At 37.4% G+C, this 24,332-nt stretch overlaps 1 protein-coding gene across 4 annotated transcripts in view; it reads right to left on the bottom strand.

Moving 5' to 3' along the window:
• The window catches only part of LOC127578701 (polycomb group protein ASXL1-like), a 76,522-nt gene extending 56,071 nt beyond the window's left edge, over positions 1–20,451 (bottom strand). For 3 of the 4 annotated variants that reach the window (XM_052031008.1, XM_052031009.1, XM_052031010.1), the window contains exon 1: positions 19,957–20,451. Coding sequence is in view for 3 of the 4 variants with exons in the window: in XM_052031009.1 (XP_051886969.1) it covers positions 19,957–20,022 (66 nt within the window). In the remaining variant the exon portion in view is untranslated. Of the gene's footprint in view, positions 1–7,468; positions 7,472–9,254; positions 9,338–19,956 lie in introns of all 4 variants that reach the window. The other variant, XM_052031013.1, reaches the window with a different exon arrangement.
• Positions 20,452–24,332: the final 3,881 nt, after the last annotated feature.

Here is a 24,332-nt window from a genome sequence, read left to right as displayed (position 1 = left end):
GATTTGGGATCAGTGGTCAGCAACCCAAAGCAGGACTTCGATCTACTTTTTCCTCAAGTCTGGAGCACTAGGTCAATTGTTGCTCCCTAATCATCAATTTCATAACAGTTAATTTAGCACACAACAGGGACCAAAGTGGAATCCTTTTCCTTCACAAAGCCACTCAGTTATTGCCTTAGACAACTGACTCATTTTTTTTTGAAAACTGAAACAGAGGACATTAAAAAAAATACCAGCTGAGTCAGAGTATACTACTCCACTTGCTCACAATGACAAAAGCGCAAAATACCAATGTAGGAATTCCGAAATAAGGAAAGAAAATAGTAGAAACACTAAATGGGACAAAAGTCATCCTCATCTGAAATGAGTAGAACTGACAAGAGTCCAGACTGCATAGCACAAAACTGAAAAAGCTGAAGTTGTACTTCACCATCCTAAGATTCATGCATAATTCCAGACATAAGAGTGGGCTGGAAAATTAAATAGGCAGGAACCTCAGGGTCACATTAGAAGACAAATCAAAATACTCCATAAAGCTCTCTCTCCCTCAATGTTCGCAGACCACATTATGGGTAGTGGGAGTGGTTGTAAAATGGATGTTTCTGCTGAATGGTGGGATAGGAGATGCTCAAAGGGGTAGGTGTTGTATTTCTCACGCTGGCACAGAAAGGGGAAGAGAGCAAGGCACAGCAGAGAGAATGGAGCTTTGAGAATACCAGGAGAGTTAGTGAAGATCCTTGTTAGGTAGTGGCAGAAATGGCAGAGGATCTCTGATTAAATTGGAGGTTGGAGGGGTGGAAAGGACAAGGATGATTCCATAGTGGCCCTGGGAGAGATAAACAGCAAGAGCTAGAGTGTAGGAAAATGGCGCAGAAGGTGTGCCTTACTGTTGGCTGCAAAGCAATGTGGAACAATATAGTAAACGCCTTTACAACAGGTTACTAGCTGTCACACCACAGTGCACAAGGACAGAATTAGGACCGTGTGACAAACATTGTGATAGTGAATGGATGGTAAAGGAACAGTGAAATCAGGAACACATAATTCACATTCATTCAGGATACAGGTGAAATGGTTCGGAAGAAAACATTGTTCCTGCAATTCCATGACCAAGTATAAATCAGGTCAGAAATGGGCTTTTCGTATCAGCGGAACAGATTGTTTCAGTTGACCTGGCTCAGCCTGCATCTGTTCTGCTAAATTCTCAAGAGTGGGTTGGTGATGAGAAGGGAATGCAAGGAGAAAGGAAAACAGAACATAATGGCTTAGTAGTCAAGGTACTCCACCAGCTAACTCAGTATCATCTCAGAAAAGTGCAAATATAAATTCAGAGAATTGGAAAATGTGTGTGGGCCGGCATCTAAAAATTAAGATATTCAATGGTTGTGAAAACTCAATTGCCTCTCAAGTGTCCTTGATGAGATCTCCTACACCCATCCCCAGCACCAAGCTCCATGGTTGGATCATTACGCTCAGAGAAACCAAGCATCAAATATTGGTGGCCTGTGGCATGCCTCAAGAACAAATTAGCAAAAAGGAGGAACCATAAGAAATAACCAGAAGGGGATGGAACTAAGCATGGAAATACACCCTAGAAGTTCAGACTTAAAATAACAGAATAGAAATTGCTGTTAGTGGCCAAACCAACATTTAAAGATGCTCTCTATTAAATTCCCTTATTTTAAGAGGCATTAAAGTATTTGTTTAAACCAGCTAACCCCTGTCAAAATTGTAGTCAGATTGAGGGGAACTCAATGAGTGTCTATCTAATAATCACACTCAGTGATATTCAGGCTGAAGAGAATTTAATACAGCAAATTTGAACCAAGTTCACTGAACCATACCAAAATGTTTGAAAGATGACAAAGAGAAAAATTAATTCTAACTGTCTGAACATCATATGTTTGATAGAGCTTACACTTAGTTTAGGCCAAGGAATGTTCAGCAAATTACTAAGCAATAATTCAATCCTGCCATTTTGACAATGTTAAACCACACATGTGAAGTTTATAAAACTGGCATAATCCAGGAACTGAATTACTGCCAATGAGTTGTTGAACTCTATTTTACACACACAATTTATGGTGCAATTGATATTTTGCTTCTAGTGTGGTATATCTGGTGGAAGCAGTTTGTTAAGTTCATAAACGGCAAAGAGCAGTGATACAAAAATCACAGACAGGAATTCCTACTGCAGGATTACAAGCATGCTTTTCAACAATGGATTAAAAGCACACTTCATTCATACAACAGAGCACTCTATATCAAAGCAATCTCTCCTTTGCAACCTTGATCTAATACAGACATGCTCCTCGTCACTTGAATGGAATTGGAAGATCAGTGGTGCAAAGAGATAAAAAGGCAAATTTCACACCATCTTCTGGCAATGAAGGAAAGAACTTGCAATTACAATCATCACATCACAAAATACTTCACATAATACTACTTTTTTCTGAAGTTTAGCCACATTTTTATAATTAAATATGGTATCCATTCTGTGCATCGCAATATGTCTAATGGCATTAATGGTGCTGGCCCATTCATGGCATAATGAATAGAGAAACATTCTTATTCCCTACTGCTTTTGTAATAATTTATCAGAATTTAAGGATCCTCCAGAGCCAGTATGACACTCTTCTCTGGATGGCACCTTCAATAGTTGTCCCATTTCTTTGGCTCCACTCCCACTCCAAGTCTAACAGACATTTCACTCAAAAAAAAAATCACAATTTAATGCTCCCTCAGTGGCTCCTTTAAAAAAATCACTCCCATCTTATGTGATGTTATTACCTATATCACATCCTTGGGGATTTCAATTCAACATTAACAGTGGGAGCTAGGGGAGCCACTACCTCCCAGTACCAGAGACCCCTCTTCAATCCTGAACTCAGGTGCTATCTGTGTGGAATTTACACGTTCCTCCTGTGGCCTTATGGGTCTTCTCCAGATGCTCTGGTTTCCACCCACATCCCAAAGACATGCAGGTTGGTCAGTTAATTGGCCTTTATAAATTGGCCCTTGTGTCTAAGTGAAGTGAAGAAGTGAAGGATAGAATCAGGGAAGTTGATGGGAATGTAGGATTAATCTAAGTGGATGGTTGGTGGTCAGTGCACTCTGTGGGCCATAAAGCCCTTTTCTGTGCTGTCTCCAGGATTCAAACTTGCTTGTCACTTATGTGGGCTTCTGTTCATTCATGATCCAACATCACCTCTTTACTCTTGCAAGTGCATTCTATCAACTTCAGAACTACATTGCAATTCCAAGTACCATCACCGAGTTCTCATACATTACCCCGTTTGATGAGGGAATGTAAAAAAAAATGCCTCTTTCAATACCTTCAAACTGCAACAACTGTTATTCACACAGATTACGTCAGGTTTGGCAAAAAGATACAAAAAAAATCTCAGCTTGGTTCTTCATCAAATCCAGTTAACAATAGTTTCTTTAACACAAAAATATTGGCTGTGATCTCAAAACCTTAATCCACCCTTCAACTCTATTGAGATATGACTGCTCCAATGAACACCACTGTGCCCACCCACACTACTGCTGCATTGCCATAGGCCTTAATTTTAATTTCAATATCTTCACTGCAAACTTTAAGGCTTTGAATGGCACATATCCCACGATTCAGCTTACTCATTGCCTCACCAGCCCCCACTCCTTTCGTGACCATCTCTGACCCTTTTGTACTGCCTTGTAACATGGATCATGCGTCACTCTAGTTGGACAAGAGGGACTTGAGAGTAGATTGATATTGCAGACTACAGTCATCACTCCAGATTTTTACTTAAAGCAGTCTATTTTATAATTGTAGTCATAACACCGGAATAAAATGCATTACTGAAGATCAATAAATGATAAAATACAACTTTCATAATTTTAATAATAAACAAATCCTATGCATAATAATATTCTGATCTCAGCCTTGTCCATGATTAAGGTATTTCACTTTTATCCAAATCTAAGATATATAAATCATGTATGTGCATTTTCAGCACTAGTTTCTAATTGTGGAACAAGCAGAAAATTCAGTGGGCAGGGAAGGGGTGGGCTCAGTAAAGCATAAAAAGGAACTAAAATCTACTTGAATGGAATAAAGTTAAAGTCACAAGATGTCTAAATTATGTTTTTAAGCTATGACCTCAAATTAACTACATCATTCAAGTTTAGTTTGTGAAGGAAATTAAACCTATTATGAATCTATTTTAGAATTGAAAAGTATCAGCTTAGCTTTCACATGCAAACTAAGCAGGTAAAGCACTGCATGAAGAGCATAATAATCTGCAGTTGGCATTCAAACTACATTTTTCCATGTTTGTGTTTGAATTTCCAGTGCCAAGGGAGACTAGGACACTGGCACAGAGAAGCTGTAGTGTAACAAAACTCCTTATAGTTAACTATCTGGGTAAATGTAATGTGAAATTGCAAATGTGCAAAGTCCAAAAAGTTCAAGCTCACCTTCTTCGAACCTGGCACAACTGCAGAGTTGCACCATCCTTATCCTCCCTTCGGTGATAATGCATCCTTTTGGGAGAACAGGAGGAATTCTTCCCAGAGTCAAAAAACCTTGAATTACGTGCCATGACACTGAAATAACTGTTATTAGCCCTAACCTCACCTAGCTTCCATTGGCAAGAAATCTGAATAAAGCACAGTAGCCAATCGTTAGCCCAACTTTTAGCTTTGGCAAGGTAAACCGATGTCCCTTGGTTCTACCTTACCCATCCATAAAGCTTAACTAACCTGTTCATTTAGACAGAATCTAATCTTTCCAACTTTTAGTGCATGTTAATTAAGCTAGAACTCATCTCAATAACACAAATACCAATCAACCCACCCTCTGCTGAACATTTTCCACTTCCTCAAATCCTCTGCTGCGCAAGGAGCCAAAACTGGACAATATTTTGGTCTGATTGGACCAAAGCCTTGCACGAGCTAGGAATTACACCATAGTTCTAGTATCTAATTATACTGTTATACACATCAATATTCTCTTTAGTATTCTTTGACAAACTAGGAGAGGATCATCAATCTTTCATGAGCTATAACCACCAGGATCTTTTGCCATTCAGCTTTTTTGAGATGACAACCCACATATGTACATCTGTAAAATGCACAAAGCATTTACTTCTACTTTAAAGAAAGACACAAGAATTTCTACTTGATTAGGATAATGCAATTAGGTTTATGCCAATTTACTTTGGAAAAGTTAGTTAGATGTAGCTAATGACTTTAATTGCTTATTTCAAATATTTAGGGACAAATATTTACACAATTGAAAAGCAATTATCAAGTGGTAAAACAGAAAAAGAAAATCAAAACAACAGGAATTCCAACGATAACCTGCAGTAGGAAATTCCAGAGTAGTGATTGTGGTCTCATTTAAATTTTCAACCAGATTGCAAAAGCATTCGACAAGCTGCTCAAATTCTCTTTGCAAGACATTTTGAAAAGGAACTTTAAAAGTGAATTGGACAGCATGCAATACAATTTTCCAAGTTATTATTAATGACTCACATTTATGTAATGCTGCCAAACATGAACATCCCAAGGCATTTCATGGAAGTGAAAAAGGACATGGAAGTGAATAGGATTAGGGACGAAAGATGAGATATGATGAGCCCTAGTTTCTTGGAAAGGATAGTCGAATATGATTTACTAACTGCCTTCTCTCCATGACTTTCTCAAAGTGACTCTACGACAGGCAAAACAATATTTGGATATTTATATGGAAACAATAGAAAGAGTTTAAAATTCATACAAAACAGCAGCAATAATGAGAAAAAAACTGACAGGAAAGCATGAATAGTATTAGCTTCCATGTATTTGTATAGATAAGTTCAGCCAAGGCAAACAATTAGTAACACTGTGAATCTGAAAAGCTGAATAGTAACCATTTATTTTCTGAACAAAACGAAATGAAAATCCGGAATACAACAAAATAAAAGAATGAGAAAAACATTGTGCAGTTCTGTATTTTTAAAAAATTAACAATGGCAGGTGGTAGTGAAGTATAACAGAGTAATATCGCATTACATAACCGATGTGCCCAAGAGCTAACTTTATACCTCGTAAATAAAAACACTTATCAGTTTCTTTCTTGTTGGGGGTAGCAAACTAATGAGAAAAAGAAAACTGAAGCGCAGACTCAGCAATTCAGTGTGATGCAATCAGCATTTTATAAAGCTTGTTGTTCAGTCTACTGCACACACAGACAGATACAAAGCAACTCAAATACTATAAGTGGGCTGTTCATCAGATTAGGAGGGAAAAAAAATCAAGGAATTAAAAGGAGTACAAATCATTACTCATATGACCCATAACTCAATTGTCATCTGAACCACTGTTGTCTAGCCAGCCTAAAATCCTTCAGGCAATTTTGCCACATTAATTTAAAAATCAAAATACCAAAACACTATTTTTAAGGGTGTATTTCCTTTACAGTTGGGAGGCTCAGTATGAACCTCCATATCTGATCTGCAATCCAAATTTTGTATTGGAGAAATGTGGTTGTGGCTTCCCAGCAACATTAAACAGAGTGTATGAAGCACTGATCATGGAATGCCAAATTTCAACAAGATATGTGGAAATAAGCACCTGTTTCTCTTTTTAAAAGCTCCTATTCATGAGGAAGTGATTGCTGTGGTGATTAAAAGCAGTGTGGTCTTAGTCACAACTGCTAAAATTTCTTGTAAAACATAAAAATGTCTGGCTGTGTTTTGTTGAACCTCCACAAAGGTACCAGGGCTGTGTATATTGGCACCAGAAAGAATTAAGTCTACAATGTTTATTATCCCACAGAACTAACTCCAGATTAATAAATACTTTGCCATTTCCTACTTTCCTAAAGCTGCAAAATAACTATAAAACTTCTGATGTTCAATACATTTATTTTATTCTAAAAAAGTCAATGGGTTTCCACCTTGCTAAATACATAGTTTAAAAGGTATTTTTTTTGAAGGAGTTAATATTCAATTAAGTAGACAAGGTTAATAAAGATACGCCCAGCTGCCAAGCTCTTTTTTTTAAAAAGAAAATGGTAAAAGCACACATTATAATTATTCCAGCACAATAAATTGAACCAGGTCTAAAAGTTAAAAAACATACCTGGACCTAGCTAATACAAAACAAAATGGCCCTTATGATTTTTTCCCTGGAATGACAAGTGTACTTGCTATTGCAACTAATAGCAGTCGGTACAAAAGAAAAACTTGCCTTAAGGGAATGCAGTAAACTGATCAGGAATATGACGATTTGTGAAAACAGAATCACAAATCACTATTATTAGGTGAAGAAAGCTGCAGTCACAACAAGATCATTCAATCATCTGCTAACAAATTATTTTTATCAGTGCTAAGAATTAGAACTTACTTAGAATTAATTATACATCACTTTATTCTTGTATTTTTAGTTATCCAAGCAATATTACATTTATCTTTATATATTTTGGCTTAATTATGCTTACCTTCTACAGCCATTGCATCACGAAACACGGGCATGAAAAAGGAAAAGAAACAATTAGTTGCATATATTATGTATTCACTGGAAAAAAAACAATATAAAACAGGGACACTAATCCAATAGCTTTACCAAATAAATGAAGTTCAATATGAAATATAGGTATATAATCATGGCTTTTGTGCATTAAACTCAGTAATTTAAAATTTTAATTCTTTAATCTATTCTTTTGTTTTTCCATTTTTTTATTAGAAACCATAACAATAAAACATCAACAAAAAAAAATGATCAGGCAGAGATAATAAGCTCTGCAATGCAAGAGGCTCAGTAAAAAAAAAAGAGTCACATACAAGGATTAAAATTTCTTTGTTAACTGTCAGGATGAATTTGTAGAATGAGAAACATAAATCACTAGTAACCGTAAAAAGAGCAGTAATTTGTGATTTTCATGTCAAGAGCTCTACAATGCAATCCTCAAAACCCCAGTGAGGAGTTCCAGAATCCCATGTAATAAAACAGAATTGAATTTCTTTACCATAAACCAGAGGCCTTGGGCAGTACAAATTTCCATTTACCACATTTGTCTACACAGCAAATGTTATTGCACATCAATATCTAATTGTACACAAACCATTTAGAAATGAGGGGCATATTTAAGCACAGTACAGAGTTTTCTTCCCTTTTTTTATTAAGCAGATGAAAAAAAGGGGAAAATGAAATACAATTGTCTGCTAAAATGGAAGTGAGCTAGACTGTAATTGGCCACACATACAGGGCAACAGAATATAATTGGCCACCCAAGTGAGGCATAAGGAAGGAATAGGGCACAAGACCGCATTTTAAAACTATTTCAATTGCCTCCTTTGAACAAAGTTAAAGATTGGAGAAATATATTGTCTTTTTCTTTTTACCAACTAAATAAACAAGTATTTGACATCCACTAAAAATCTTCGAGAGTAGACAGCCCAGCAGCTCCAGTTACAGAGAATGCTGAATTCTTAATTCAAGAACTGAAGTTCAAATGCCAACCAATACTGATATTTGAGTTATGCTATGGATGAGTTTTTAAACTAATCACTAGTTCAGGTTCAACCTCACCAAGATCCTCAAACTTCTCATCCAAATCCCAGGTCACAGGTATCCTGCGCCAATCTATCATGCTCACCCACTACACTTACCCTCCATGGCCTCCACAGGGTAGTTATAGACCCAAGGTAGGGGAGATGAAATCTCAAAGGCCTTCTTCAATTGCTTCCCTGTAAGTTCATTTTGCTTGTGAGTCATGATCCCTGTCCTGGTTTCCCCACTCTGGCCTCCTTCCTTTGCTCCATTAGCAGTGCAACAACCTCAAATCATTTTGGCCCTTCTCCTCAGTAGCCTATTTGAAAAGGAGGTCATGTTCATCCCTCCCATCTTCCCAACATCCACAGCCCCATCTCTTAAAAAAAACTTCAAAACTCTTAAAACATACAACAAACTCTTTGATGACTGCTCCAAATCTTTGATAATGTGCCTTTGGTCATTTATAAATAGTAAGTTTAGCTATCAATTCAATGGAGGAAAGGAGCAAACAAATACACAAATGTATGTGCATGCCCCAAGTGAGGAAATCAAGTGACTAAAATGTTGAGATTAATCAACAAATTAAAACAATTATCCTCAAAAGTATTTCCATCTATTATTGTAGAGAAGTCCATCTTCAACAATAAGGTTCTTTCCTGCCTCCCAATTCAACATTTACATTAAAAGAAACCCTCAACATTCTCCTAATGAAACCATTCACCACAACTGACCTCATTTCTTTGAGTCCTTCAGTCTCTATAACGTGCAGGATCTGTTTGGGGGTCATTGGAGCATCAGAGTAATTTTCCAACACCTGTGGACAAATATGTACTGAAATCCAAGTCAACCATTACCCGACAGCACAAAAAGGTTGTAAAGATTATGTGCAGCAATATACGTGATGTGGGTTCACTAATCCATAGGACTTTAAAGCATTTGTAAATTGATATTCTCCAATGGTCTGAGTGAAATTGACACTGGTACTCAGATGATTCACAGTTCTAAATTTATTCTGCACAAAAATTCTATGATTTACTTAAAAGAAAGCCAGTTTTTTCCTTTCAAAATAAAGCTGTTCTTTCCCCCCATAGAGTTAACAAGTTCAGTTTACCACCCATGCTTTGATCTGAGAAGGTACACCTGTGGCGATGAATATTTCACTTCTGCCTTTGTAATAACAGTACCTATTGAACATAGTCTTGGGCAGAACAGAGCAGCAATGGCCTAACTGTTTTTCCATGCACTGAGGCAGCAAGTAGTGCTAAGCAATTTTTTTTTTAGATAAAAGACTATCTTAAATTTAACATAACCATGGACATCACATATGTGTACTTCCAGTTGTCATAAATTATTCTTTATGCCAAAGCCAAATTGTTGTTTCATATTGACACCATAAAGAGATTCCTGCAATACCAGCATTTAAAAGGTGGAAGCTTCTAGTCTCAGAGATTGTACTGCACTGAGAATATTAACACAGTGAGCCAGTCAGGAAACACTACACAAGCCTTAAAGCTAAAGCATCACAACTTCATGTAGTATCTGGGAATATCCATATGAGCAAGAGAAAATTCAGACCGAAACTTCCATTCAGTTTTTTCCCCTTGCAGCTTTAGTATGTTGGCTTGCAAATGTATAAACACCTGCTATTCTAAGTTTGCTATCCAAACTTCTGAGAGTATAATAGATTAGGTCATTCACTTTTATTTGAGAGTCCAAGGCTGTTATAGAAAGCAACATTGCAAACTGTAGCAGATTCACAACTGCCTAGCAATCCAAGCACTATAAATCATTCCAACAGCAGTAATATTGAACTTGATTAAATCCTACATGCATTTTGTTTAGTCTGGCTGATGTTCATTTCAATTGCAATAACTGAAGACATGCAAAACAAATATGCAGGGAGAGATCGTAACTGATTGCCAGTTCTCTTTATGAAACAGCCAACATTATTGATTTGGACTTCTATGTTAACAGTAAAATTGCAATGGAAAAAATTGGGGATTTGATAGTTCTTGACATGGCTGTGGAAACAGAAGTCATTCAGGCAAAATTCTGTAGGTTTCCACATGTTTTGTTTGTAACTCTATTCAACATTTGGATGCTGATGGAAGACCACCTCTTAAGTGTTAACTTGAAATTTCTTTCTCAGATGGTCATATAAAAATGAATAGGAAGGTAACGGATCTGTGCCCCTCCTCCCTGTTGAAATATAATGACATTCACTAATACTAACCTCAATGCAGCACAAACTGACTATTTCAGGATGCACATTTTCATGTGTACTACAAGAATGCTGCTGGTAAATAGCCAGTCCCAGGCATACATAACATAAATAATCCTACATGGATGCCATTTTAGAAAGTATTTAATGGAAAATAAACTTTGTTTGTGAAGTACTGCGCTGTCAGGGGAGGCCCCAAACACGAGTGAGGTGCTTCCCCACAGGAATAGGGGAAAATATATATGTGAACACATCAACCACTTGGTTGAACACAACAGAGATGATACATGGCAAAAAACAACATGCAAAGCAAGCCAAGAATTAAATCAACTGCATCTGTTAAGAAACTAAATTTTATAATAGGGTGGAAGGGGTAATTATCACTGAGAATCTTCTCAGTCATACAACTGGACAGTACATATTTCATGAACATTTACAAAACTGTATCTGCTAGGATTCTAAGAGGCAGAAATAGAGTAGACAGCCGGTATCTTTTCTTCCCCCAGGTCAAAATGTCTAATACCAGCAGGCATGCATTTAAGATGAGAGGGGGCAAATCCAAAAGGAGATGCACAGGGCAAATTTTTTTTTAAAAAGTAAACACAGAGAATGTTGGGTGCCTGGAATATGATGCCAGGGGTGGTAGAAGAAGCAAATACAGGTGATGTGTTTAAGAGGCTCTTAGATAGGCACATGAAGGTGCAAAGAATGGAGGGATATGGACATTGTGTAGGCAGAAGGGATTAGTTTAGTTACATATTTAATTAGTTTGGCACAACATCATGGGCCGAAGGGCCTGCTCCATATTCTACATTCTAATAGTTCAGTCTTCCCACATTCTAAATCCAATTCAAAGCAGTGCTCGAGAAATGCAGTTGTGTGAACCCAACTGGGGTAAAAAATTTTAAATTTAAGGTATAACTTTACCACGTAAATTTATATTGTGTCACTTTGCTCAAAACAAGAATAACTTTTTTTAAAAAACAATTTCAGTTTTTCTTCAAGAAGAGGAAAAAAAGAAAGATATTTCAGATCATTTGAAGATTTCACTATCAAGGCTGCTAACTGGACACATCCTTCAGTGGGGTAACGGTTCAAGGAATCTCTTAATCTGTATACTGCCTGCTCAAAACATGCCTGACACGAGTCACTGCCAAAGAGAAAACTAATCCTGAAAGATTTATCTACATTTTCTACTTTTAGGCATCACGTGCAATGCCAGTTCTTAATTACGAGATTTTCCTTACTAAAAAAAAATGAAAATACTAGTTAAAAGCCAATTTATTTGAAAAATAATCTGTTTGGAGGAAGTCAGGAAGAAAGTACTAAAGTATTTATAGCCCAGACCACTTCAATGAGAGGAATATATTGCACTAACAAATTTAATAATGTTATATGGTTTTGGTTACAAAATGTACAATAATTGCCTAGATGTGCTAGTTCAGATTTACAAAATCTATTTAATTTTACTAAGATTGATGCTCAAGAATGTTGATCAATGAACTGACAAACTATACAAAATGGTGAAATCATTTAGCAAAGTTTTTCCCCTGGTCTACTTGCTACAAAAACATAAGATTTTGTAGAGAAACTTGCTAAGGAGAGAAAGGACAAAACTTTCACCACAACATGAAGAGTTTCTCTCTCAAGACCTCAAGATATTAATTTGAAGCTATTTCTTCATTAGCTCTTTATTCTAATTAGTTTAGTGTTTAAGAAATTGAAAGTATAATAATGTTGCATAGTTGACAAACAAAATATTCCATTCATTGCAATACATGCTAGCTGACTGGAACTTTTTTTCCTTAAAGCAAAATATAGGTTCCTCTAGTCATTTAACAACAGCTTATATTAACAAAATAAAACTTTTAAGTGAGCATAAATTTTAATGAAGAAAACTTTGCAAACTATGCAAAATATCTACAGCAAACTATTTTATGTTTACATACACAGATGTCAATTTCTCATTCACATAAATATCAAGATCTGGAAGGATTCTGACATCAATCAAGTTTCATTTTACATAGAAGTCCCAAATTTAAACTGTGCTGACAAAAGGTTTGGTTTAAATATTTAAATCTTTGTAGAGAAACTGGCTAATGAAGGAGAGAAAGATTTATATTTCCTGGTCATCCCTATAAAAAAAACAGCCACATCTTAAACCGATGAAGGGTAAAATGCTTGCAGATCTTTAAGTAATATTGAACATCTGCCTTCAATGGATAAAGAAAATTACACTTCCTGAAGATATGCAAAATATATGCCATTTTGTTTCCAAAAAAGGAAAGTTTTTACTTCCAGCCCTCCTGCCTCCCCTTTTCCATCATAGCAGATTTCTGATTGAAGTTTTGCTTGCATTCAAAAAAAAAATCAAAAAATTTTTTTTAAAACAAACATGTAGAGCGTCATGAGAGTTGGGAAGGAAATATGTTCCTAGATTGATGACTCAGAACATACATTACTCAGCAAGGAATTCAGCCAGATCAAGTTTTAAAAGGCATCAAAACTAAACATCAAAAATGGCCTGAATAAGACTGCTCATCATTCATAGTATTTAGGAAATTCACAAGCCAGATTATTGTGCTATAAAGCACTCTGCTTCCAAACAAAAGCATCTGCAATAAACTGATAAAACCAAATCAATAAACAAGCACCAATAGTTCATCTTGTAGCACATTAAGTCCCAAACTGCAAAACACCATGTAAAGTTATATCCACTGCGCCCAAAATCTACTATTTTCCACATTATCTAAACTTTTCCAAATCACTAGAGACCAGTGCAGAAATGTCAGTAAGCACTTATGACCCCTAGAATAAAGAACAATTGTGAATTGAATTTTTGCAATAGCAATACATTGTTCTGCTCTTTGAGTCTGAAGCAATGTGAAGCTTTAATAACAATCATTATCAACAAACAGCAACATGAAGTGTGACATTTAGAAACCTTAATCCTAACATTGATGAAGGTTGCAAGTTGGAATTGAGCACTTCAGAGAAATCAACTAACCTCTAACATGGCTTCTGTAACACTGTTCTCTTACCATATCACCACAAAGTCAGTCAGGAACAAGTTACTGTGCCAAATTGGAGTCTGTGTAGTTTAATTATATTAAATCCAATTCTATTCAATGCTGCTAGTTTTAGCTTAATGAACACAGAAGCTAACACAAATATTTTTCACCTATGATCCAAACTGCAAAAGCACCAAAGTAAAATATTCATATTTAACATTATAGGATGTAGGAAGAGACAAATATTCAGTACAAGCAGATCCTTTGAATTCTCTCCATGACTAAGGCTAAGCTGCAGTTCTAGATGTGCATCAATACATTGCCCGGTACTGGGCCCCAAACTGGCACAGGAACAAATATTGCAAAATACTTTTATTCAAAAATAAAATCCAGGACGGTGCAATGCACAAAAAATATCAGCTTAAAATGTACTCTAATACACTATCACTATACAAGCTTGGCATGGACTCCAAACTGATGGACGCAAGGTAAAGGAGGCATCATTCTGCCCCTGAGGGACATACTTCACAGCTACAGGTGGAGTGTAATTGCAGTCTTAGAAGATGCAGGAAACCATCAATCCAGTTTTTGCCAGGAAGTGCAGGCAGCTCCACATGGAATTGCCAGCATTCCTCCACATCAATGCCACAACATTCACATTTCCCTTTTATTTTCCTTAAAAGAAATATATTCACACAAACCCACAAATGACAAACTTTGCTGTCTGCACTGGGCCAGTGAGTTCTCGACTGCACTCAAGATGTTCCTTTTCCACTTTTGGAAGAGGGGGATTCACTTTGAAATAATTCCACAACACTTGAACCAGGAACCGCATCGCTATTCATTTGAATGGAGAGAGAGAAGGCTGTGTGGGAATAGGCTTGTTCAAGATTATTTAAAAGGCTTAAATTAATCAAAGATAAATTATAAAATATTTAATTGTCCTAATAATTTTTAAATACATCAAGGTGTAAAGCATTAACATTTATTGTTTTTGATAGTTTTGACAGGGAACTGGTTGCCAATAAGATAGTTGTCAAAGTTGTTTTTTTCAGCTGTACTGAAGGCAGGGCTTGGCCTGTGTTGCCTCCCTGAAGCCTATGGCCCTCTCTCATTTAGGGCCTTGCCAGTAAAGACTTGGAAGCTTTCGTCCAGCAAATTTAAACTACCAAATGGCAAGTGTGTTCTCAGCATCAGCAGCAAGTAGTAATGGTTCACAGCTAACCTTAAAAATTTCAACTGCTATTCAAAGGTTTGGGAAGGCTATTTAAAAAAAAAGAAATATTTCAATGTCAATTTTCAAGGTTTTAATCTCCCTTTAGCCAGTATTTTATCCAGAAAATTATACAATGCAGTTTCAGGTAATCCTTTTAAAATTTATAGCATAAACCCTTATCGAAAAGTTAGGAAGCAGCAGTGTGAAATTTTCAGGCAAAGCAATTTACTTCATACTGTTAATGTAGCTCCAACATATTAAGTGCATGTTAACACAGCATCTGGAACCCAACACAATGAACTCATCTTACTACAGTCCCTTGACATTTAGAACAAATACTATGAGTAATGTTTTCACATACAGTAATCACCAGACATGTGGAAGAGTGATATTTATCAGCTCCAACTTGCACTGGTTGCATCAAATAACTAGCTGCATCAAAAGCATCACTTCGTGATAAATTCTGAAACCTACAACCTAAGGGCAGCAAAAACAGCAATAACCATTAAAACAGAAAGTGGATTGAATGGGAAAGTCCAAAAATCAATTTTAAACTATTTTTTTAAAACTTAAAGCAATGCATTCTGGTTTCATAAACTGTATTAAAAAAATCATGGTCATGTCTGCATTCATTTGAAACACTTCAAAAGTACCTTTAGTACCAAACCTACATAGATTCCATATTACTCTACATTTTGAGCTACACATCCAGTTCAGATTAAAATACAAAACTATCCAAGACTTGGGTAAAACAAAAAACAGCATTAATCCTTGGGATAACAGGGGTTCACTATGAGAGAAATTTAAAGGGAATAAAAAACTCCCACCTTAAAGCCAACTACATGGAAAGGAGCCATATGATTTAGAGGACACTGGATGGAATAGTAAGTGTTAATCCTGAGTGCACTTACATGTTAACTCGCAAGAGACAATAGGTGCAATCTATCATAAAGCATATTCAGGATAGGGGATCTATAAGCAACTTTCCTTTGGAGTAACAAGGAGGAGGAACCATCTTATTGGAGGCAGTGGGAAGGGAAAAAATAAACTGGTATCAGTAAAGCAGTTAAATGCTAGAATTGAAGATACAAAAAGCTTTCACAGAAGCAGTTACGTTGGCTCAGATCTTGCCAGTAAATCCTGGCAACTTTGAATAGAAATGCAATCACATGATGATTTCAATGGGAGCAAGTTCTGAATCTATCAGCTTGCTCCAGCACTGGACTCCACATACCATCGTACCGAGACTTCCCAGATATTCCTGGAAATTTTTTTTTGTTTTTAAAAGGTTTTTTTTTGAAAATTAAACTCATAGCATTTTTAAAGATTTATACATTTCTGAATTTTAGAGACATTTAATATTTAAAAACCCTTTTCATTTGACAACTAGCAAAGCTGGGAGCTGGGCTTTGCTCACTGTCAACATGGGTTTCATGGTGGGGCTCCTTTACTGGCACCACTCAGTCTGGAGTCAATGGAGTCTAGGATCTGCCCACCAGCAAAGTTAGACTTCTTGCATGGGCAGTGCAGGCATCGTGACCCTGGCTGGACATGGCAGCAAGACCTAGCCCATAGATGCTCAGACTGAAGAAAATGCAAATTAGTGAGTGATTGAATCTAATGCCATTACAAAAATGAGAAATGAAGAAAAAGGGATTAAATTGAAAAAGATAAAAGCCCAGGTTTTATAACATCTAATTAAAGTTTACAAAAATAACACTGCATTTGTACAAATTAAATGTCGGTGCCCAAGACATTGTTTGGCAGTAATTCACATGACGCCAAGGGGATACGTGGGCTGAAATGGACAATCACAACTCAGTTTTGTAGCTATCATACAATTCAGCAATTGATGCCATTCAATCCATCTCAATAGTGGCCAGAGAGGAAGATAACGCTCATGACGCTAACTGCACAATTTGGGCTGTGCTGCAACTCCTAATGCTGGTGTACAATTAGCACATAAATAAACCTTGAGCGCCATTATTTTGACGGCAAATCTTGGCCCAGTACCTGTAAAGTAGATCAAAGTAGAGCACTGTGCTGATTATTATAATTATAGCCAATTACAAAGTAATGAAAAGGGAGTCTCAGACTTCCAGAATCCAACTTTGAAAATATATGGCAATAAATTGTAGGGTTTCAGACAACAACCAAAACTACTTTATGATAGCAGCATGTTGGAATGATGCCTGAACTTATTCAAACTAAACAGGTATTGCTTTTGATAATTTCCTATCTAAATAACCCAGAGTCAATATCCAGTCCCGTAACACTCAGAACCCAGTATTAAACAACTTTTTAAAATGATGGCATTTTATACTTCTGTTGCAAAAAAATTCAAACTCTTCTACAGATAACAACACAGATAACCTCACTGGTTCATAAAGCTCCCATGAATAACAAGCGGTTACCGAGGAAACACATGTTGAACTATAATGGACCAATGGACATCCAATCTACCCTAAAGCACGTTACAAAAAAAAAGGAGCACATTGAAGACATTTGAGAAGTAAAAACAGTCAGAGCAGAAACAGGACCTTTGGTCCATCTCATTTCTGCCAACCAATGCACCCCATCCATACTAATCCCACTTACCCATATTAGGTCCACAGCCTTCTATGCCATGGCTGCTTCAGAGCTTGTCTGAATTCTTCTGAAATGAATCATCTAGACAAGCTCTTAAATAGCTTGTCTACATACCAGTATCTTCCTCCACCACCTCTTCAGACAGCACATTCTAGACTCCCAACAACTGTGTGAAAAAAATTCCCCCTCAGATCTCCTCGAAACCTCACCTTAAACCTATGCCCTCTTGCCTTTGACACCCTCCACCATGGGGAAAAAGAATTTTACTATCCCCTTCAGACTTTGATATACCTGTATCAGGTCACCCCCCAGCCTCCTCCACTGCAGGGAAAACAAACCCAGTAAGTGAAGTACTCCAGTCCAGGCAATGTCCCTAGAATCTCTTCTGCACCAGTTCCAGCACAACAAGCATCAGATTGCAGACTAGTAGGCCTGATATTCTGCTCTTCTAATTGTTTTGGAAGGAAGTAAAAGGTTAAGAGACACCAAAAACAGAGCAGCATGGTTGTTCATTTGAAGAGGCTGTCCCTTTTAACTTGTGGAAAGTGCAATATTCTCCATTAGATCACTGTGAGATTGAGTACGACAATGCAGCCAACATGCTGAAATTAAAGACTGCACAGTCAATAACTTCATTTTTCCTTCAAGACTAAATGTGCAATCTTTTATTGGCATGTCTAAAACATATCACTACACGTGCGTTCAAATTAAACATTAAAAATATTGACAAATCATTCTGTTATCTGTCACAAGGGTACTCATTAGATTCTTACTAGTATGATAGTGATTACAAAGCAATGTTCCATTATGTTTTTACTGTAAACGGCTTGATAATTAGCATATTTGAATTAAGGACTAAAAATGGCACACAATATTGGCACCATGAAATGCCAACTCTCAAAAACAACGATATACAAAAGGTTATGGGGGAAAAAGGCTTAACACAGCCACTCCAACTCCAAAAGGCTTAAATTACTATTGTTGCTGCAGAACACCACAATCCAACAATCACTGGCTAAGTGTGTGCTTGTCACAACCCAATCCATGTCCAATGATTCATACTAAACATTTCATATCTGTTCCCATTAAAAGTTTAGCACTAAATTAAAACAAACAGGAACTTCTATTATATCAGTACTTATACAATTTACACAAAACCAAGAGCTATAGATCTCATAAGTACTAAACAACAAAAATGCTGAGAATACAAAGCAAACCAAACCATAGAACAGAAGGAGTGATCTGAAACATTAACCATTTCTTTCTCCAAAGATGATTCTACCCTGGGTATTTCTAGCACTTTTTAAAAAGAAAAATCAGATTTCCAGCATCTGCAGTGTTTTGCTTTTATACCTAGAGTCTGATACCACACATAAATTTCTATTTATAAGCAATGTGCTGACAAATGCATAACACGCATTAACAGAAGACACTATGAAACATCATGTGATTAGATAAAACATATGCCACAAATTAGCCTTAAAATAGCAGTGAAATAGACATGGGCTTTTATGCTCAATGTCTATGGCACAATCCTAAGTACAATATTGAGTGCATTTGAGCTAAATTATCCTAACAGTATACAATATCAATCAATTTTAGTTACAGTAGCTGCATTCAGTTCACAATTAAGTGATGCGACAGAGGGAAGGGAATGCAATCAATGCCAATCCTCCTTAATGGAATGGAGAGTCAAATGTTATAAGTTCCAGACATTCTGTGACATGGCACCATGACCACGCCAGAGATTAATTCGGTTATGTCCGAAACCTGTTACGCTACACAGCGCAAAATTCATTTATGACCGGGAACCACGTCTCACAGCTATGGAATTCTTGGAGACTACAAAGCAGTCTAAACTAACTGAAGGAGAATGAGTCACTGCCAGAAATTAATACACTGTATATTAAATTTCACCACAATGCAAGCCACAAAAAAAAAGGGAAAACAGCTTGATAGTTTTTAAGTTGTTGTACGAATATCTGACAACAGCAAAAAAAATCCAAGCAAGAGAAAAAACACATATGGATTATTGATGCTCATGTAAATGCTACCCACAGGCATGATGCGCACTAAAATGTTTACATGCATGTGTTAATATAAATAAATTTAAAACAAAAACTGTAAAAGCAAACACAAACTTTAACTGGTTTTAAGAGATGGCAAGGGCAGAGAGAAAGAGAGTGAATTGGAAATTCTTTTAGGGGGGGGAAAAAAAGGAGATGCGGGTGCCCCGGAGGGTGACACACATGATAAACGTGTGCTGGATGAGCCTTGATTGCTCCATTTATTATTGTTCCAGGAGCCAGAGCAAAGCGCCCGCCCCCCATCGGGTCATGAACCCATTTCAGATGACTCTGAATGGGGGAATGAAAATCTCAAACGCTCTTAGTTACCATGCGGGCAGCCTCAGCCCACGTGCGGTCCTTCTTCTTCTTCTGCTGCTGCTGCTTGTCTTTCATTTTCTCCCTCCTCCTCCTCCCTGCTTCTTCTTTGTTGCTTCTTGCAAAGGGAAAGCTACAGCTCAGAACGTTGTGTCCGCGCCGGGCGCCGCACTGGATACACTCGCGTTCCAAAGCCGAGGGCGGGCTGCGGGCGGGCAGGAGAGCGGTGCAATGGTCGGGCTGCAACCGGGCGGACGCTGCTCACTCTGCGGATCCCGGGGCTCCTAGGCTACGCAAACGGCCATAATGAAAACAGGGCCAAAGGGCAACTGACGTCATTAGCCGCAGCAATTGTTGTTTTCTTCTTCGCCTATTTATTTTTTTTTGCAACGGACGCCGTGCAAAGTCCCGCGCGTTCAAAACACGCCGCGCTCTGCCCTCCCGAGCAATTTATGTCGTGTGGACCCGAATCTCACGCTGCTCACTAACCCCGAGGGGATGGGTGATTGAAGGAGGAGGGGGCGCATGTTGGGGAGAGGAAAGATTTCTCTCGCGCGGCTGAATTATTGTTTGAAAGCGGCCGACAGTGCACTCTGGCGTTTGTAGTTCCAGCGGGAGGCCGCGCCCTCCGAGGAAGGCGGCCGCTCCTCTGGCGCGAACTACAACGTCCGTGAGCCTCTGGGAAGGCCGCGCATGCGAGGGGATTACTTCAAAGGGCCGACTCTGCCGCCCCGGGGCAGTGAGTGGTATTGCAGTAACGGGACCGCTCGATACATGTGCAGCCGATTTAGGTCTTCTACTAAATTAAACGTCCTATCTCCGAGCCAGTAACCATCCCGAAATAGTTTTATGAGCATAGCTCCTGTCGTCTATGCACACTAAAATGATCCTATGTATTTTTCCACGAGTCCCAAAAACTCGATCAATAATCTCCCTGTGAATGTTTGTATTAAATAAAAGTGATGAATTTAAATAAAAGCAAAAAAAAGTATTGGGAAATAACATATTTTAATAAATATACATATAGTTTGTTAAAAGGATTGAACAATAATTATGAAAATGGGGACACTTAGTTTCACAGATCGGTTACACTGAGTGAAATATAATATTCCTATTTTAATGTTCGGTGTCAACATCAAACATTGTTTCATCAATAGCAGCATGCCTACGTCTCTTTGCAATCTGTCCCATTAATATACCTTGTTTCACTTGAACTAATTTAGAACCAAAACTTCCAAGACTACTGGCTAAAGATTGTTTTAAATGCCTATCATCTAAATAAACAAAATTATTGTTCTATGAATGGCGTAGATTTTTTTGATTAAATTAGTTTGGGTGCAGAAAAATATACATATTTAAAACCTATATGGTCGAAGTAAAATGCTTTTATTGTGATTTAATTTACCAAAACGCTGAAAGTTCACAAAATGATGAGAAAGTATAATTTTGAGAGATAGTCAGGTTACATGTTAAAATGATATGTAAATTGGAAGTTAAAATGTACATGAGTTTGAACTATTAGAAAACGCTTTAAAAATGTCAGGCAACTTGCGCAAAAGAACTTTATTTGTTGATCTTTATCCCTATTATCAATGGCAAATTTAGGGAGGGCTCAAAAGTTATTGGATAAAACTGTAAATTACATTTATCTATAAACTCAGACTGTTCCTGCATTTTGAAAGGTACTCTACATAGAGAACAAAAAATAAACAAAATAAATATTATATTTGAGATTAAAAACAAAAATATTGGAAACACTCAACAAAAACATGCAGCAACCTGGGTCAAAATCCTCTTGAACCTTTCTCATCTGCACATCCCTGCAACAATTGACTTTGCATGGATCAACAATAACTGCCTCTCTTTGTATATCTGTTCAGAATATCTGTTCATTTGCAAAGAATGCAATTGCCATCTACAAATGTTTCTTGATTATGTTGCAATCACTAACTTAATAGACATAAGCCTCAGGGCTGACAACTTTCCTCTTACATAATGGTCCTGCCTTGTAGTACTTTTCAACCTCTGTGCTGCTCAAACTGCTGTGAAATGGCTTTCATTATACTTGTTTCCTCTATATTTCTCTGTCCCCTCTATTTCTCTGTCATCTCTGTTCCTTTGAGTACTTCAAACTCTTCCACCCTATCTCTCTCTCTCTGTCTCCTGAAAATCCTAGTTCTCTATTGATTCCTCAATACCAACCTAAAGTTTCCCAGCGATATATTCTCAATTCCTTCCTCTCTCAGCCACTGTGGCGAGTGACAGCTCATCCCCATTGATTTCAATCTTCATCTCAAATTCACTTTGTGTTCACAGACATCCGGATCTCCCATAATCTCTTCCTCCATCTAAGTTCTTAATCATGGTCCCCACATTGACCTCCCTATCACGTGGCCTCCCTATTCTCGTTATTTTAAATGAATTAAGGAAATGAGTAAACAACATAGGTAATCATAGCAGAATTTGCCTCCCCTAAAATTAATTCAATAAAGTGAATGAGGGAATAGGGTTTCTACAATTTGTACAGGTCTCCTTTCTAACCCAGTACACTAAGAAGAGTTTGCTACTGCTTCTCATAATAGGACATGAATCAGAACAGAAAAGAAAAAAAGTTAGGGGACATCCAGAGGTGAAATTAAACCAGTAAAGGCAGTACGGTACATTGGTAAGAAAGAGTTTGAATCATTCAGTGTAAATCATTAAAACACAGCAGAATGTGTATACAGCTGCATCGGCATGAGATTTAAGTTATTTTCACCCTGAGAATATTAGGCAATAGTGACCATAATATTATGTGCTTCAAGATCAGAATTCAGAAGTACACTGGAGACAGGGTAAAGAGTTGAAGAAAAACTGATTTTGAGGGACTGGGCCAGGAAAAATATAATGGACAATTATATACTGGTAAATAATGATATATGCAGCAACGGCAAGTAGTTAAAGCAGTGTTTAAAAGAGTCCAAGGAAACTTTATTCCATAGATTAAAAGTGAAAAAAGAAACATATACTAAGTACATGGGCAGCAGAGGTTCAGGAACAAGACAGAATATGAACGAGGAAGGTAAGAATAAAGAAAGCAATTAGGAAGGCAAAGTAGAACTATAAAAACTAAATGATCAAGGAACAGTAAAATAATTTGCACATAAATTTAAAGGAAAAGTGAGGATGGAAAGAATTCTACAGGGCAATGAAGAGGATAACATTGCAGGCACTGAAACAAAATAACGGATTGTATTAAGTATTTACTTTGATTCATTTTACCAGGAATATCAAGTAAATGTGACAATGATGATGTGATTAGATATGATACCACTACAGTTAAAATAAAGAGGAGAAGTATTAACTAATGAAACTCAGAGGATTAAACCCTTGGTCTAAATAGACTACATCTGTGTACTTAATAATAATGTGGGGATGAGGTAACAGAGGCACTATTACAGAAATAGAATTATTCATTGAAAAAAGCTGTCAGAGGACGGGCAGTTTGCTAATATAATAGCTATAGTTGAAAAGAAAAATAAAACATGTTCAGGTATATAAAATCCTGAGTGGCATAGGTAAGGTGCATGTCACCACACACAAAGCGCTGGAGGAACTCAGCAGGTCAGGCAGCATCTCTGGAGGGAAATACAGTCAACGTTTCGGGTCGAGACCCTTCATCAGGACTGGAAAGGAAGAGGGCAGAAGCCAGAATAAGAAGGTCAGAGGAGGGGGAGGAGCACACGCAGGCAGGTGATAGGTGAGTCCAAGTGAGAGGGGGAAGATAGGTACGTTCTAGGCAGAATCTCTTGTCTCTAAGGGTCACAGTCTTTTTCCCAGAGTAGGGGAGCCTAAAACCAGAGGACATCGATTTAAGGTGAGAGGGGAAAGATTTAAAAGGGTCCTGCAGGGAAACTTTTTCACAGAGGGTGGAGGTGTATGGAATGAGCTGCCAGAAGATATTGTAGCAGTGGGTACAATTACAATGTTTAAAAGACATTTAGACAGGTACATGCAAAGAAAATGGGCCAAACGCAGGCAAATGGGACTAGCTTGGATATTCATCTTGGTCGGCATGGATGAGTTGGACTGAAGGACCTGCTTCTGTGCTTTATAACTCTTTGACTTTATGACTCTAATAATCATTCAGATTGACACAAGTAAAAACCAAAATAAGAGAATTCCTACCCTAATCTAGTCTAGTAACTAAACAGAAAATAATGAATAGTCAGCACAGGTTTCAAAAGATATAATTTGGTTTACCAACCTCATAGTATCCCGTGAAGGGATAGCAGAGGGACTAGACAAGATTAATGCTGTAGGTGTAAGTTATTTAGATTTTCAAAAGAACTTCAATAAGGTGCCATATAATAAGTTAATGAATTTCAGAAGATGCAGGGCCAGAGGAG

This window comes from Pristis pectinata, chromosome 16, assembly GCF_009764475.1.
Source record: "Pristis pectinata isolate sPriPec2 chromosome 16, sPriPec2.1.pri, whole genome shotgun sequence".
NCBI lineage: Eukaryota > Metazoa > Chordata > Chondrichthyes > Rhinopristiformes > Pristidae > Pristis > Pristis pectinata.
Note: the sequence above shows the minus strand (reverse complement) of the source record. Positions and strands in the feature narration are given on the sequence as shown.